The 17,285-nt window shown below is 32.0% G+C and overlaps 1 protein-coding gene across 1 annotated transcript; it reads left to right on the top strand.

The window, feature by feature from the left end:
- The first annotated feature begins 443 nt into the window (after nt 1-443).
- On the top strand, nt 444-15,220 carry LOC148601768 (organic cation transporter protein-like). Its single transcript, XM_088556088.1, has 10 exons — nt 444-654; nt 3,133-3,292; nt 4,408-4,511; nt 7,691-7,845; nt 8,782-8,950; nt 10,306-10,527; nt 11,994-12,217; nt 12,781-12,962; nt 13,504-13,655; nt 15,038-15,220. Exons 1-10 carry the CDS (start codon nt 509-511, stop codon nt 15,075-15,077), a joined length of 1,554 nt encoding a protein of 517 aa, XP_088412214.1. The 5' UTR covers nt 444-508; the 3' UTR covers nt 15,078-15,220.
- Nucleotides 15,221-17,285: the final 2,065 nt, after the last annotated feature.

The following is a 17,285-nucleotide window of genomic DNA, read 5'->3' on the forward strand; positions in this document are numbered from 1 at the left end:
CGTCTCTTGAATTTATATGCTGTTTTTTCGACTGTTTAATCGGACAACGTTTAAAATAAAATTGGCATCATATTATTTTTTTCAGCATACTAACATATTCTAAACAAAAGGAAAACCATTGTATTTGTTGTCAAAATGTAAAAATATGAATAATCTATCATTTTTGGGTTTTTGAAAATCAGTAGAGAGTCGTATGTGAAGTGGTGAAGGAGGGTTTTAGCTGGATAATGTTTTATGTGTTAGCTATTTTTTTTTTACAACACTCAAGGTCTTAAGCAGTAAATGACCGATACCAATATATAATTTTTCTTATTATCCTCTGATACTAAGTAACTTACCAAATAACCATTCCCACTTCATGTCTGGTGAATCTGTTTGATGAATGGTGATAACCTATGAGGACAGACAGTCATCATATTTGCATTCACTTTAACACAAAGTATACGATCATTTCTTGATAAAACAAACAACTTGTGATTCAGCCATTGTCGCTGAATGTTAGTTACCCATGATGGAATACGATGAACTACTGGAACGTTTTGGGGAGTTTGGGAAATTTCATTGGATTCTTTCTTTATTTCTTGGTATTATCACAGCTCTGAATGCAGAAACCACGTATATGTTTAACTTTCTTCTTGGAAATCACCTTCACCGGTAGGCCATTTATTTGCCGTTTTATCAGTTTTTCGTTATTAAAGATTTGAAATTTTATGGAGAACAAAAATGATTCGTTTACTTGTAATTGTGAAATATTCAGGGATTGTTTCTCTAAAAACACCTACTGAAGTATGATTGAAAAAAGACAAATATGACAAATTGTACGTTTGTAAGGGTCTCATCGATACGTTTTAATGCCGGTCATAGAACATTTAAATACATTTTTTTTTTATAAAATTCAGACAATGCAACTTGTAAAGATGATATATGGGGCAAACAAGTACGCTTTAACGATATTTATTTTTAAACCGTACATTCACCTCCCATTTTAATCAACCAAATTTGAATCGATAACTCTTGCAACGCATCAATTTCATACACAACTAAAACATATGTGCAACATCCAAAGGCCCAACTAAGACGGAGTCGGTGATTGTTTTAGAATAAAGAATAAAAGTCAATTTGGCGGGTTTTTGACATGCATAAATCACTCCTGATTGACTATTATAAAGACTGCCCATTTAAATGTTTGCTGTTACACATTCCTTTTATGTAACTTTTTGAATTTCTCAATTTTCACACAGAAAGTTATATCTAATACTAAGATGACTAGGAGAATGCCATTTTGAACAAAATCAATCAATTATTTACGACCAATACCGTTAAGCGAGTATGTATTTTGCGGGGTGCTTATTTTTGCGTATTTTATCACTTGTCTAAAAACGCCAAATATGAATTCGGCAAAATATTTTCTCTGGGTTCAAGTACTAAGTATTTTTCTTATACCCTCTTGCTTCCAAATCGTCCGCCGTACAGAATTTCGATTTTTTGTAACAGAGAAAGATCCAACATCATTTACTCGCTTATAATGAAACAAAATATCAATTTTCATCATTTAATAGGTCTTAAATTTACATTCGATTTATTATTTGATACAAGTAACATTAAAATATATTTGCAGAAGAATGTACTAGACTAAAATCAATAAGCAATCTTCCGTCTATAAAGTCAACATGTGTAACGTGAAACAACGTATGCAAGAGTAGTCTAGGGAGCCAAGATTCTAAAAGAAATCAAAAGAATGTAGTCCCAGGACAAAGACCAGACATGGAAAACAGACACACAAAACAAAGAACAGTAAATAACTAAATTAGCACGTACAAAGTAACAATAGTTAAAAAGAATCTCGAACTCCAATAAAAGCTGGGAGTATGGACCAGGTGTACCGTTAGGGTAAATGTCCTCTGTATTTTTTTAGAAACACCCACCGAGTTGTTCACCAAAGGTTATTTACAGGGTAGACAAAAAAAGGAAAAGAAAACTATGAAACGTAACAAATGATACACAGTTCGTCAAATAAGACACAACAATGTGCATAAGCATAATTTATTTGTGATATGATACGTATAAGTTTTATAATGATTCAAAATTATGAACAACTTGCATGAATTAAGTTCAACATCATAAGAAGCGAGTCTCAGCGATTTCGTCATAAAGTTGAAATTGAAATAGAGCGAGTTATTTCGCAACAATTCGAGTTATAAAACTTTTGTAATGATGATTCCTTTGTCATGTTTACCCGATTGATATTCGGTATCTGTCCTTGTGGAAATTCTAGCTATCGTCTGTTTATGACGTCACTGCGTGTGAGACGGGAAACAATGTGCAATACGTACAACGTCGCTTCCGATTAATTAACTTTATTTACAGGCTAACACAATCAAACCAAATCCGATTGCAAAAGGGAAATTTACATATTGTGTTCAGTTCTTATCACATCTTTCATGGTGCTATATCGCAAAATATATAAGTGGATAAAGAAATCGTAGAATTTAAGAAATTATTATCCGATAATTCCAATCTAAATAGCATATGCCATTATCGTGCATTATGATTGGTTCTTTACGACCTCAGCGATGGCAATTTAATAGCAGAGTTAATTTAATATACATATAGTAAACAACATTGCTACCATCGCTTCGACGAAAGATAAAGCCGTTTAAAGGATTAAAACGGTATAATCTACCTTGTCCCATTCATTCCTACAAAATATTTGTATGAGTTGTCCTGAAGGGGTTTCATTGTTAATATTTGTGTGTGAAATATAAATTACTGACATCATATTACCACCAGTGTAATTCTTAGATAAATCGTTCGTTAGACTCGCTTATGGTAGTCTATCACGATAAAGATGTTGAAAAGATAAATGGTTATTTTCATTCATTTCAAAGTTTCTAATGTTTTATTTGTAATTTATTATTTTCTTTAATTACAAACCAACTTTCATTATCTTGAGAAAACATCAACTTGTGATCTCTTGTGAATGAAAATTTATCGGAAACAAAGTTTGATATGTTCCAATTATTCTCCCGGTCTACCGCAACGCAAAATATACTCCATCTTCATGTTTCTATTGAATGTAAAGTTTTTGTTTAATTATAAGCATCTGCATATTATGAATTAACCACATTGTAGATGTTTAAGACCAGACATAGAAGATGATGAATTCCACATATTAAATGTGACGAGTACTTATAACAGCACGCAGTGCAGTCTTATTAGTAATGGGACCAAATTAGCCTGCACAGAATGGGTGTATGACCAGTCAGTTTACACTTCAACGCTTATTTCAAAGGTATTGTACCTAAATGACATAAACTTTTAATTTTGGGTCAATATGGAATCATATATGATGCTTTTATGATTGCAATAGGGTATATAAGTCTCGTCACGTGACTCCGTGATTTCATAAGAATGGGTCATCATATCCCATTCAAATGCATAGAGATTTATCATTAACATAGCATTGAGTTCAATGTTAAAAGCAAAATATATTTTAGTGAAAAAATACTGATAAAAAATGACAAATATCTAGTTCTACTGAATAAAAATGTTAAGAAAAGCATAGAAATAGAAGATTTTGCATGTTGATACAGCGTTTTTATTTCCCTGGAGTGAACAATAAAATGCAGACCGGCCTTCGGATTTCAATACGTTCTACATCTAAAATTCCAGAAGGAAAACTGAAACTGGAACGAGACTTACAAACCCTACATGAGAATGTAATTGGGTCTTATCATTTTTATAAGGCATTCAATGAGCATAAAAGTAAAACTGAATCTGTATTTAAGGTTTCATAATTAGAGGCGATAACTCCTGAATATCTCCTGAAAGCAGACAGATTGGAATGAACAATTATACATTTCATCATATAGACCAAGAGAGCAACTTAATAACAAAAATAAAAATATGTAGCTTTTGTTTAGGTGCATAATATTTTGCAGAATTTGTATGATTCTCACAAAGACTGCTACTTATCATTTATTGTAACAATTTGAAGGAAAACATATTCTAGTGAAACCTGCATTTAATGACCATCTAAGGGAGAGCCAACAGGTGTTCTTAATGAACAGGTTTATTTGACATAGCTATAGAATGCACGGCATACGAACATTTAAATCATAATCTCTTTAGGAAGTATTATTTTTCGTGCCTTCAATTTTCATGGTGGTTTTCCTGTTTTAAGAAAACAACGAGTTTTGTTTTGGAACGAAATAGATATTTTCATTTCGTTTGTTTGGTGAAGTTTCATATCAACAAATTCAAAAATCTGCAAACAAACGTTATCCCCTAAACCACGAAAATTGGTATCCACGAATAAAATACTTTCACCATATTGTTAAGAAATGCATGTATTCATAAGGTAGCTTTGCCCAGTTTTCTTACATTAAGCGTTGTTATTTATTACAGTTTGATATGGTATGTAAAGACAAATTTACAAGAAGCCATGTGATGTCAGCATTTTTCTTCGGACAACTGTTCGGTTCCGCAATTTGTGGATTCATATCAGACATGTAAGATATTTTAAGAGTAAATATTGTAAGATAATCAAATCGTTATGCGACCAGAAACACATTGTATGTATAAGTAACAGTTTTTTTTTCTAAAAATCAGACACAAGGTGATTCGTGAATGTCAAAATACTCACCGACTTTAGTTTTTTTTCTTGTTCAAAAACAGTTACTGATCACATAACCAGCCTTAGTTTTTAATTTGGTTGTTGCGCTTTTGAAATAAAAATTACATAGATTGCACATGAAATTGGCACTTTGCAAGAGTTATCATTCTTGATTTGGTATCATTTGGTTGATTATAGTGGGAGATTATTGTATGATCTTCTAAAAGTGCAGATCAGAATGCAGAAATAATAACCGTTATGTGAAAGCATTCCAAATGTAGACTGAAATGCATCGTTTGTTTGGTGGCTTTTTTACAACACGAATCACTTTACCGTTGGCATTGTCTGAATTTTACGTGGACTGGTACTTATTTTCTACCAAAATGTCATTATCTGTATGTTCCAGGAACATATAATATACCGTCTGCGTATTAACATTCACGGTGTACTAATTTGTGCTATTTTCGTGGTGCATAAGAACCCGCGAAAATTTAGTACCTGCAATACACTATACAATGCTTATCATTTTTTGCAACCGTAAAAACTGATACCTGCAAATATGTTCACTTGACAGAATCCGTGAAAGTTAACCGCAAAAATTAATAGGTTTACAGTAATAGAACTGAAAAAGACCTGTCTATCTAGGAATAAGGACTGTATCAAATGCTATGAACTATGCTTTAAGTGTTACGTAGCAGTCTCCATAAAAATCAGACAGGAGGTGATTCATGCATTTCAAATACCCGGCGAACTCAGTTTTATTTCTTGTTCAGAAACCGTTTAAGATCACATAACCAATCTTATTTTTTTATTAGGGGGTTGCGCTTTTGAGATAAAATATATACAATGTACATGACATTAGCACTTTGCAAGAGTTATCGTTCTTGATTTGGTTGATTTTAGTGTAAAGTTAAAGTGTGTTTTGTTTTTCAAAAGTGCAGATCTAAATATAGAAAGGACTATTGTCCCGTGAAAATAAAGCATATGTAGACCAAAAAAGATGATCCATGGCTTTTTCTACACCATAAATCACTTTATCGGAGGAAGTGTCTGAATTTGCTATGGACTGGTACTTAATACATAGACTAGTTTCTTTAAATTTTATGGGAGTAAAAATAAATACTAGTGCATTAAAAAGTTCCATTAAGCTCTACAAACCACAAAAATAATGACGGTATATATATATAATCTCTAACCCAAATTATATATACCTACGTACAACTTATTAAAAGTTGGTCTTTGTCCCTGGATTACATTCTTTTGATTACTGCTATAACCTTGGTTCCCTTGATTACTCTTTTATTACTAAAACTATTGTTAATAATGATTTAATGCAGAATTTAAAGTAACTAATTGCAGAAAAAAATCTGTTGTGTAATTTTTATACGCTCATTTTTTATAACATACAGTAAACACATAGTATTAGCAAAACAAATGTGAACACAATATTATTATCCAAATCAAATTCAATTAAGGAAATGAAATGAAATGACGACGCACTGCGATTATAAAAAAGAAATATGTACCACAACACTTGTAACTCTCGTTATGGTATTTATTCAATGTGGATCTTTTGGGGTCAATCAGTTCAAGACTATTATCTGAATATATTAGCATTAAAATCTATTATTTTTCAACACTGTATACTTCTATTCCCCATACTACAGACACTGTGAAGTCAGCCTCATATCTTGACCTTCACTTAGAAATCGACGGTAAAGGAAAACTATTGACCAAACTTTACGACAAACGTGATGATTTTTCATTCAGAATTGTCAACTTTCCTTCCATCTGTGGCAACATACCTTCAGCACCGCATATGGAGTGTTCATATCACAACTCATACGTTATGCCAGAGCTTGCCGAAACTACGCAGACTTTTTGTATCGCGCTAGAATTCTACCAAATAGGCTTCTGGAACAGGGTTATTTATGTTGCTACAAAATTGAAGTCATCACTACAGAAGTTTTATGGTCGTCGTCATGAACTCGTGGATCGTTATGGTATATCCATCTGCGCTATGAAAACTGATTTATTCAACGGGTCATAGTTTTCCTTTTCTCTTTCGACTACCCCGAACTTGACTTTTTCTAGCTGTTTTTAGAAAAGCAGAGGACGCTTACAATACCGGTGCACCTGGTCCATGCTCCCACTTTTGAGTGGATTTCGAGTTGCTCATTTGATTTTGTTACTTTGTATGTATAATTTTCGTTATTTTATGTTCTTTGTTGTGTATGTCTGTTTTCCATGTCTGCTCTTTATCCCTGGATTATATTCGTTTGATTACCCTATAAGCTTTGTTCCCTCGATTACTTTTTGTACCAAAAGTTTTTCCCTATTCGGCTTAATTTAAGACTGTAAATGTGATCCTCCAGTATTTGTAGAGTAAGTGATATGTGATGTTGCCAATGTAACGGTCTCTTCTCTGTATGTTTTTGTTGTAATTTAGTGGAAGTTGTTGTATATGTAAGAATCAGACAATATGGGAATAATTTGGAACATGTATGTCAAAAGCACACATATCTGACAATACAATTTCCTGAAGGATGCTTTCGCTATTCCAAAATACCATTATTTGATTTTTGCAACACTTGATTTGCTCAGAATGTTTTGAATAGAATGATAGAAAATGACGTTTTTGTTTTTGTTTTTGTGCAAATAGTAAACTTAAACTTTCAAAATGGTATGTTTTATCATACCATGTTTCAACCACTGCCCTATTCTTACATAGACTGACTCTTAAACATGCAGTATACATATAAAGGCACATTGATAACATATTGCTTTATTGAACGTTTCTCAGGAGTCGTCAAAATAAGATCCCTTTATATTTTAATAAAGGGAACAAATTTTATGACCGAACATACACGAACAATGATAATGTAAGAACATAAATGGATAAAATGTAAAAAGTTTCTTATATTAATTGTGATTAATTATGATGTACAAAGTATCACAAAAAGGAAAAACTGTTCTAAATGTTTAAATTAGAAAAAAAAACATTTGGGTCACATGAGGATTTACAAAGGTCAAAGTTCGTGATAAAAAATTGATAAAAACATGTTTATATTACAGTTTTGGTCGCAGGCCATACCTGATAGGATCAGGTTTCATACTTTTTGCCGCCAATATAGTATTACCATGGGTACCAAATGTGCTACTTGTCATCGTTTGCCAGGTGTTCAACGCTGCAGCAACAATTGCTCTTTACAATATAAGCATAATTATAGGTACGTTATATCGTACCACTTACCTTACACTTTACTGTTTTAGGTTTGCTTTCGCTACGTGGTTTGATGGTTTTTTCGTTACTTCATGTCGTTAATGAACTAACAGAGTGTATTGAAGTCAATTTTTTAAAACTATACTTAAATCAATTGAAGTACGTGTACATATATGTGTCATGGTATCAGTAACCTTCAATTCGGAAGTTACTTTACACGCGTCAGCAAATGAGACAAATATAAAAAGTAAAACCTATATTGATTTTCTTGCACATGATACTATAAATGAATACATGTGAACAACCAACCTTTAAATTCTCTTGCAAATAAATGTTAGTAATATAGCAATTAAATTGTCTGTCTGTCTGCTGTCTGTATGTCCGCACCAGTGTTTGTCTTTCCACATTTCTAGTATGTATAACTTTTTCATTATCGTGTTGAATTACTAGTAAAATCTTGTAAGCGCACCCATCCTTAAACGCTGAAAAGATTTGTGTTACCTTTTCTCTCGTGCGCGCCATATTTAGGTGCATAACAATGATTGTTATTATTGCAAATGGAAGACTCTATATGGAAATAATCCATTGAAATAATCCATTGAAATAATCCATTTTAAGTGTTTAATATTTTAACTGCTGTTGAAATGAGGGTATTCTCTTCATAAGTTTGTAAATAGTATTTCTGGTTGAAATTATTTTAGAGGTGAAACGTAAAGGGAAAGAAAGCATTGATAAAAACGTGTTTGTTTGTTAACATTTTATATGAAGACACCTCAAAAAGAGCTTTGAAATTACAAGTTTAACTGACACTATCATCCACATATTGACTCGTTGAAATAGGACAAAACGAAATCCAAACCACAGATCGTAGTGTGCATAATCAACATATCTATATTGTTTTAGAGAATATTACTATATTTAAAATAGAAAATCTATTTGACAGTGACAGAGTTCGTGAATCCAAGCTACAGAATTTTGGCTAATTTCCTCATCAACTTTCCTTTCTGTATGGGAGAGTTCATATTGCTACTCGAAGCCTACTTTCTGCGAGACTTCAAATATCTAATGATTGCAATAGCAAGTCCCTGTCTCCTGTGTTTGTTAATGCTAATGTAAGTGTTAAACGACTTATAAAATAACGTGGTCAATTACTGTAAACGTAAAATGAAAAAAAAACATGAACCAGAATTACCGAAGTACAAGCGATAAGAGCGAAAGGCAATCCTAAAATTACCGCTCTTTCCTTGGCCTGGGACGTATCCAGGAATTTAGATTAGTGGTGGTGGGGGGTGGGGGGGGGGCACAGTTAAAATTTCGCCGAGTGGAGCGAGGAGAAATATTTTTTGAGGTTATATATTTGAACTATTCTTCTAGAGTGTGTGCATTGTAGATATTTTTTATGGTAAAATTAGAAGTTAAAGTTTTAACCTACAACCGCCTAAACTACCCCTGACAACCCAGGCATTGCAAATTTTAGCGGGGGGTGGGGGGTGGGGAGCACGCTCGCCACGCCACTGCCTGAACCCGCCCTTGTTGGATATATTAATTTCGGTTCGCGCTTTTCGTTATTTGTGTACGAGTGTACTTCTGTAAATTGATTTATGTTGTATCGTAAATTGCCCTCTGGTGTTCCCGAAGTTGTTTTGTCAAATGATTGCCTTAGTTGTACATCCGATATTGTTACAATATCTGTATTGGGTAAGCTTTAACTATGAATAAGGACGATCGTTATGAAGGTGACAACTTTAAGCATCTAAAGAATATACAGCATTTTTATACTTGTGTATTTTTTATACTGATGTGAGTTATGCATCAAGCCATACATCATTATTTGTAACCTTGACTTTTATTAATAAACACTAATGTCGTTATTAATAAATTTAAGAAGGCTTGTATTTTTGATTAAAATATAAAAATAAACATCAGATATGTTACTTGGAACAGTTCTTGAACCGAACTGTGCAAAATATACTATCCGGCATAAGTCAACAACTATCCAATCCATCAGATCGACACAGTTGCAATTTATGTGACCATACCGCATAATTTATATGACCATACCGCATAATTTATGTGACCATACCGCATAATTTAATAAATATATAAAATGACACAGTTCATTGAGTGTTTTAACCCCTTTTTAACCAAAAATAAATAAATAAATAAATAAATAAATAACTAAAAATAAATAAATAAACAAAAACAAAAACAAAAAAAAAAAAAAAAAAAAAACAAATGTACTACAATTAAAATGACTTATTTTCTACTTTTAACTGGATTTTTCCAATTTTCAAACATGAGTTCTAATCAAACAACTTTGCATTTTGATAATGGAATATTCGAGTTTTCGATATTTTTTGGTCAATAATTTCACTTACTGACAAAGGACGATTTAAAATGGGATTGTAAATCAATATTTAAAAGAACATAAATGAAACAAAAATACACTAAGAGTTTTATTTTACAGATTCATCCCTGAGTCACCACGATGGTTAATTGTAAAAGGTAGGACAAATGAGGCAAAACAAGTTTTACAGAAAATAGCAGCATACAATAGTATTGACTTGGACATAAAAGAGGAAGAATTGCGTATCAAAGAGATGAAAATCTATTCATTTGTACAGACATTAAAAATTACTTTTAAGTCTAGCAAAATTGTAATCATTCTTCTGATATTAATGTCCAACTGGTAAGATATGAATTAAGTGAAACCTGTCATTATCGAACGTTTTTGCCTTTTAGGTAGCAGTCTTCGTGAGAATCATGCAAGTTCTGTAAAATGTGATACACCTAAAAAGAGGCTACACACTTTTTTTTATTTAGTTTTTTATAGGACTTATATTGTGGTTTTATATGATGAAATGTATAATTATTCATTCCAATCTGTCTGCTCATAGGAGAAAATCATTGAAAATACAGCAGTTTATATTGTGGTTTTATATCATTTTAGAGTTTAAGAGTTTAATCTCTTAATTTTGAATTCTACATTCTATATAATTTTTATCTCCTAAGAACAAGGGTTATGTGAAAATCCAAATGTTTATTTCTGTTTACTCATGCGTTTTAAAGAAAATACCAAAAATGAAAAATTATGTAGGCTTTCCAGCCATATATCACATTTTTCATGATTCTTAGCTGGAGAGCTTCTTAAATTGGTTTTGTCTAGACAGTTTACCTAGGTTCAAAGTACATTTAAATTGACTAAAGGAACTATAAAAAGTATCGAGTTTTAGAAGATTTTGGATTATACCACGTTCGGTTTAGACAGGTATTGGATAATTCAGGGTTCGGTTTTGATGGTTTAAATGTATATTTATTGTGTCTTTATGGCAAATTAGAAACACTTAAACCTAAGTAATTTACGTGCAATTCTGGTCAGCAATCACGTTTGTATTGTAAATCAATCTTTCAAGTTAATAATCCATTGAATGAAATCTGAACCTTACAGTACATTTGTATATATTTATTTTTTGTATATTGTCAAAATTCAAGATTACCACTATTTGAAATCTGAATATCAGTGCAACTTCCACTTCAAAAGAATAGTCTGATGATAAAGACGGCAAGAATAATGTTGTCGTCAAATCGATTCAAACAGCTTAAAAACACAACAATCATTGATATAAGTAAGGAAAGGGACGAAATCAAAGTACAAATATGTAAACAAAAAGGTAAAACAAAGACAAAAACAACAAACTGCTAACAGACAATAAACTGCATTATTATAGAGATAGCAGTGATTTACCGAATGTTCCCAGTGTGATAAATTTTGAATTTTCACACTGTGAAATAACTTCGGTAATTCCACTCTCAAACTTTCTTCAGCCTAAACGCCACAACTTTGATATTAATCCACCAATCACAGAATTTAAAATTCATGTAGAACATATCGATAAATTATGAAGACAATCTATATAATAAATAAGATAATCAATTGGTTATCGTGAATAACCAAAATACGATCACTCGTGCCAAGAACGCTTGAGGATTTAACTGGTGCGCGGAACAAGGCGTTCTTCGGCACTCGTGATAATATTTTGGTTATTCACTCTTTCCAATTAATTATCCTATTAATATTTCCTTGATTCTGGGACCAAAAACAATTTATTTTTCTAAAAAGAAGATCCTCACCAGTTATCTTGTTATTACTTTCAGGTTTACAATCAATATGATTTACTTTGGGATCGCGTTAAATATAGGAGACCTTCGTGGAAATGTTTACATCAATTTTGCCATATCTGCAACAACAGAAGCGATTGCTTTATTTCTTTGTATATGGTCCAACAAGGTTTCACGTAAGAGATTGCTGATTTCGTCAACAATGGTTAGCAGTGTATGCTGTTTGTCTACATTTTTCACCTCCTACTTCGGAGAAGATAGTTAGTGTCATGTGTAATTGTGAAACATTGGACACTACTGCCATACTTTTTAATAAGGAGTTTTATTTATATTTGGTCTTAACACAAAAATATGACATGATATTTCTTTAAGAGGTTGTGGAATTTATTTTTGCAGTTTTGTTAACTGAGCATATGCTGAAGACACTTATGTATAATCATTTAAATCTAAGGGATTTTGTAAAACTCAGAAGATTTTGGAATATGTTTGATGACTGATATCATTCTGGTATTTTACATTTTGCTGTTAATAATAAAAACACATACAAATTTGATTAAAGCTATTGTATTTTTGATTTGATGAAATGTTAGTCTATGTATACTTTATTGAATAACCTGGTTGTATTTATCATTTCATTACATTTGGAAGGACAATTCCTTGAGACTATACGTCATGGCCATTTTAAATATTAATGCTTAAGGACAAATATTATTCACGTAAAGTAAATGCATGTATGTATGAAAATAAAAATGTTCTGAAACTATACTGAAATATTCTAATACTTGTGATAATGATATTTCAAAAATAAAATCATTATTTACAGGATTTGAATGGGCAACTATTAGTTTAGCGATGCTTGGTAAATTTGGTATAACGATTGCATTTTTCGTACTGTATGTAGTTACTGCAGAAGTGTTACCGACCACAATGAGAGCAACAATACTTAGTGTGTGTAGCGTCAGTGGTAAGATTGGTGGATTGGTTTCGCCTTATATCGGAAAACTGGTGAGTCACTAGCATGAATTAATAACGTAGTCATTATGCAGGGAACGCAACAGTCGAGTTTTTACATCCTAAATATATCAAAGTTCATTCAGTGGGTTGTGTGGTACGGGGGATTAAGTTATTCAATCGTCGTGTTGGCATCATTGAACAAACACAAATAGACATATTATCTCAGTATTGATAATTTCAGTATATACCTCTCAACGAGGGCTTGTTTTTATTTCACTTATGTTTTTCCGGCGCAGTTGGTATAGTTTCACTTTTTACCCTTTCTTTGACCTTAAAGACGCTCTTCCATGAGCACACAAGTCACCCGATCAAAATTATGTTTCCCTATTGCGCAAATACTGATAATTTAGTGGCGTTCGAAATAAATGTATCGGAATTTGAAATTGCGTGCCATGTATTATTTCCTGATGAAATGTAGAAAATTATAAGTAAAAAGAACAAATTTTACTGCGTCGGCTATCTTTTGTTTTAAATGTAGTACTTGTTTTTTGTCAATTTGTTCGGTTTATCGAGTATATTTGTATTTGAACAGGGCGTGTTACTAGACACGCGCTTTGGTGTAGCCCTACCCTTGATTATATTTGGCATCATTGGTACAATAACTGCTATATTCAACGTTTTCCTACCCGAAACAAGAGACACAAAGCTACCAGATATTATCGAGGACGTCACAGAAAGTGATAGGTAAAATGAGACCTAGATTTCGTTAATATCATACAAGCATCGTCGTCATATACAAAAACAGTGTGTAAAAGACAGCTGTATGTGTTTAGATTTACATTTTTGTCTGTATTTTAGGTCATGCCCACAAGCCGTGGGTACCCAGTGCATGCAGTGTAACAGTGTAAAAATGTCGGCGGACACCATGAGATAAATTACCATTTATCGAATTCTACCTATTTGTATAATCAATTTTATAGCTTTTTTATTGCATGAAAAAAAAATATAAGGGTATTGAAGAAAAGTAAAGCTTGTTTGTGGACTCGGCATGGGCAATGCCCGGAGAAACCTGATATGTTGGTCCATTTTTAACCCTATTAATTTCGAAAATTCTCTAATATTGTATATACAGTAGTCCATGTAGTCTTAATCTTATGGATCAAATATGACTACAAGTTAATGTTTTTGAATTACGTTTTACAAGAGTAAAAAAAATGGGCAAATAGGACACCACTAGAAACATGGAAAACACAGAAGAATGTGCTTATTTACGATAATTTATTAAATATTTATTCAGATTATAAGACTACTAAAAAAAACTCTACCCCATTCTGAAAACTATAAAATCATGCAAATTAAAAATAAACAATTATGTAATAGAATAATAGATATACCTTTAACGTATACCATTAATATTGTATCCATTTGACATCAGGCATTGCTGATTTTGCTACTGAGTGTGATTTATTTTCTAATTACACCATCGTTTCCGATAATTCGTAATTTATTAACATGTCCAGATTTACATTTATCTGAATCAAGTCCGACGAAATATGTATGTATTATTTTGTTATCTTATGTTTTTTTGTTGTACACGTCTGTTTTCCATATCTGGTCTCTTGATTTGCGATAGAATCTTGGTTCCCTTGATTACTATTTAATGGACGGAAACTTAGTTGTCCATATTCATAATTGACTCAGATATGAGATAAACTGTTACTATCTTGTATCTCATCTGCATCTATAGAACTCAATACTTTAAATTAAGCTTATGGTATTCTAATCTAGTAATGTCATTAGAATCTGCCATACTGATGTTTGCTGTGAATGATATCCGTATTGTTATTTGCAAACCATGGACTCGGATGGGGTACCAAGATTGTTTGTGGGAAACATGAATCATTTAATATATGAAGTTTTGAGTGTCTTGTAACTAGATTATGAATCCAATGCCTTTCACGTGTATCTTTGAATGATTCCAATATTACATAACAATTTTTTAACATGAACCGTTATTGTTGGAGGATGTATCCATTTTCATTTATTCTCATTCTAATTCTAATTTTAACGGTACTCATTGAAAATAATTTTTTTGTAATTCATATAACCAAAATATTTTTATCCAGGCGATTATGTAGCAGCAACACGACTTCAGACAGACAGTGATATATCATCGTTTGGTTAGATAGCACGGATTGCTTGCTTAACTAGTTCTTCCATTGAATTTATCGAATTATTGTTTTGTATAAGCTGAAAACTGACATGTTCTTATCTATGAAGCATTTTTTAACAATAAAATATGTATTTTATGTTGTGCGATGTTATTATCTTTCCAACATTTTTTTTGCAATTCTTCCTAAAATCGTTTTATAAATATTCTACACAAAACATATGTAAATATATCACGGCAGTTTAGTTAATAAATAAAGTTGATAAAAGTCTTACTGCAATAAAAATGTTTTATATTAGTAATATATACTTTTGATGAATCAGACATGTTCGTCTTTGCTAGACCATGACGTTTCCGAGGTTATGTAAGGAATATGCAGAAACTATAAATAAAAGAACGTTACATCCTATAATCACTTTATATACAAAACAATGAATTGAGTATTGCATCAAAAAGAGTTGCATTGAATTATGGTTGTCCAGTGTTTTCGCTTTGTCCTTATGTTCGTACGGGATTTTTTAATATCATGTAAACCGCAAATTTCTCGTCATACTATTTCTATTAAAGGCACTGCTGTTTTTTTTTATTATTATTTTGTATTAATTCATTTCAGTATTATTGCTTTATTCATCGAACGCATATGGTATATGATATGTTTGTTGTCTTCTGATGAGGAACGTTGGCATCCCGAGAATCCACCAAAAGGTCTGCGTCAAAGATCAAACTGTAGTAGACCTACAATAAAGAAAAGCATCGAAAGAAAAATGGTGTTCTAGCACGAGAAGTAGTTTCGTGTTTTGCTTTTGTTTTACATTTAACTAAAATTAACCTAACAACCGCGCCAATTCAAGCCATCCAAGAAGACAAATTTGCCATGCAACAAATATTTGTAAAATATAATAAACATATATTTCAGTAATCTACCATCTATGCATCATCTTCTACTATTATAAATGGCTGCATTTAGGCTAGAAACCACTAATTCCACTTCCTATAGGCTTCTATGCAAATTTCACAATATTCAATGGCATCTCTGGATTTTACCTTAACTTTAACCTGCAGAGCACTATATATCAGCATGATTCTACATATGTCAGCTCACAATCCTCAGAATGGCATGTGAGGTTAGCAGACTTGCAGTGCAGTACTGGTCACCGGAAGTGAAGTGTCTATAAATAGCATGGGAAATCCCAGTGTTTTCACAAGATAGGGGTATATTTAGAAATCATTATGGAGATTAGGCTTCACATCACAAGAAGCAAAATGCACCTATAAAAGTACAGAAATGATTTTCCTTTCAGAAACTGTTTAATTTTTTAAAATAAGATGAGAACTTTTTTCACAGCACTATGATGAACAGGGGTAATTTCTGCGTAGGACTATATTTGCGTACGTTCCAAATGCTCATTGGTTGAATTGGTAGTCTGTAACCTAAAGAGTCACTTTCTGTCTTAGAAAAAATAAATAACTATACAAGTATCTTTGTATACACATACTGAATGCATTTGCAAAGTTTCAGTGAAATGTGACAAGCACTTTTTAAAATATTTGATTTTTAAATATAGGGTAACCAAGTTGCGCGAGCAAAAAAGTGAGAATACAGAGAACTTTTTCTGACTTTTCAAAATAAATAAAATCAATCACGACTTGTTTTTTAACAATATTAATAAAGAGAAAACCTTTAAAAGTAATCATTTTCTGAAAAATTGGTCTATTTTTAAAAAATTATGTCTGACATGCCTCCCCCTTTTTCTTGATCACATGTCAAAAACCCTAAATCTTTAAATTTTCATAAAAGGTGATATCTTTGGCTTTAAATTTGTAAATACAGTGTTTTCACATTAAAACATGACCAGTAAAGGGCACCTAAAGCAAAAAAAGTACTCAAAAATGGATTGTCCATGTTGCCATAGGGAAATGCTTATTTGTCCTTAACCGCAGTAATGAAAGTGAGTTTTTTTCTCATTTCTAACCAAATTTTTGCTCCAAATTACACAAAACTGGATTTCAAGTGCTGATTACCACCATATTTAGGTAAACATAGCCCACAAAATTTAATATTTGATATTTTAACTAAATTTTCTCCACTTTTCACAAGATACGACATAAAAATCAGCCAAAAAGACCAATGTTCCATAATTTGGACCTATAACTTAAAAAAATGCATATTATGAAGGATTTTTGTAGTGTATTCCTCTCATGGC

Source organism: Perna viridis, chromosome 12, assembly GCF_037379345.1.
Source record: "Perna viridis isolate PV_CMFRI_1.1 ecotype Kerala chromosome 12, ASM3737934v1, whole genome shotgun sequence".
NCBI classification, from domain to species: Eukaryota; Metazoa; Mollusca; class Bivalvia; order Mytilida; family Mytilidae; genus Perna; species Perna viridis.

Excerpts from the sequence above, each read along its gene's own strand:
- LOC148601768 (XM_088556088.1), top strand. The coding sequence starts at position 509 with ATGATGGAATACGATGAACTACTGGAACGTTTTGGGGAGTTTGGGAAA. Across the intron at positions 8,951-10,305 it reads CTGTGTTTGTTAATGCTAAT|ATTCATCCCTGAGTCACCAC; the intron begins GTAAGTGTTAAA and ends TTTATTTTACAG. Across the intron at positions 13,656-15,037 it reads GACGTCACAGAAAGTGATAG|GCGATTATGTAGCAGCAACA; the intron begins GTAAAATGAGAC and ends ATTTTTATCCAG.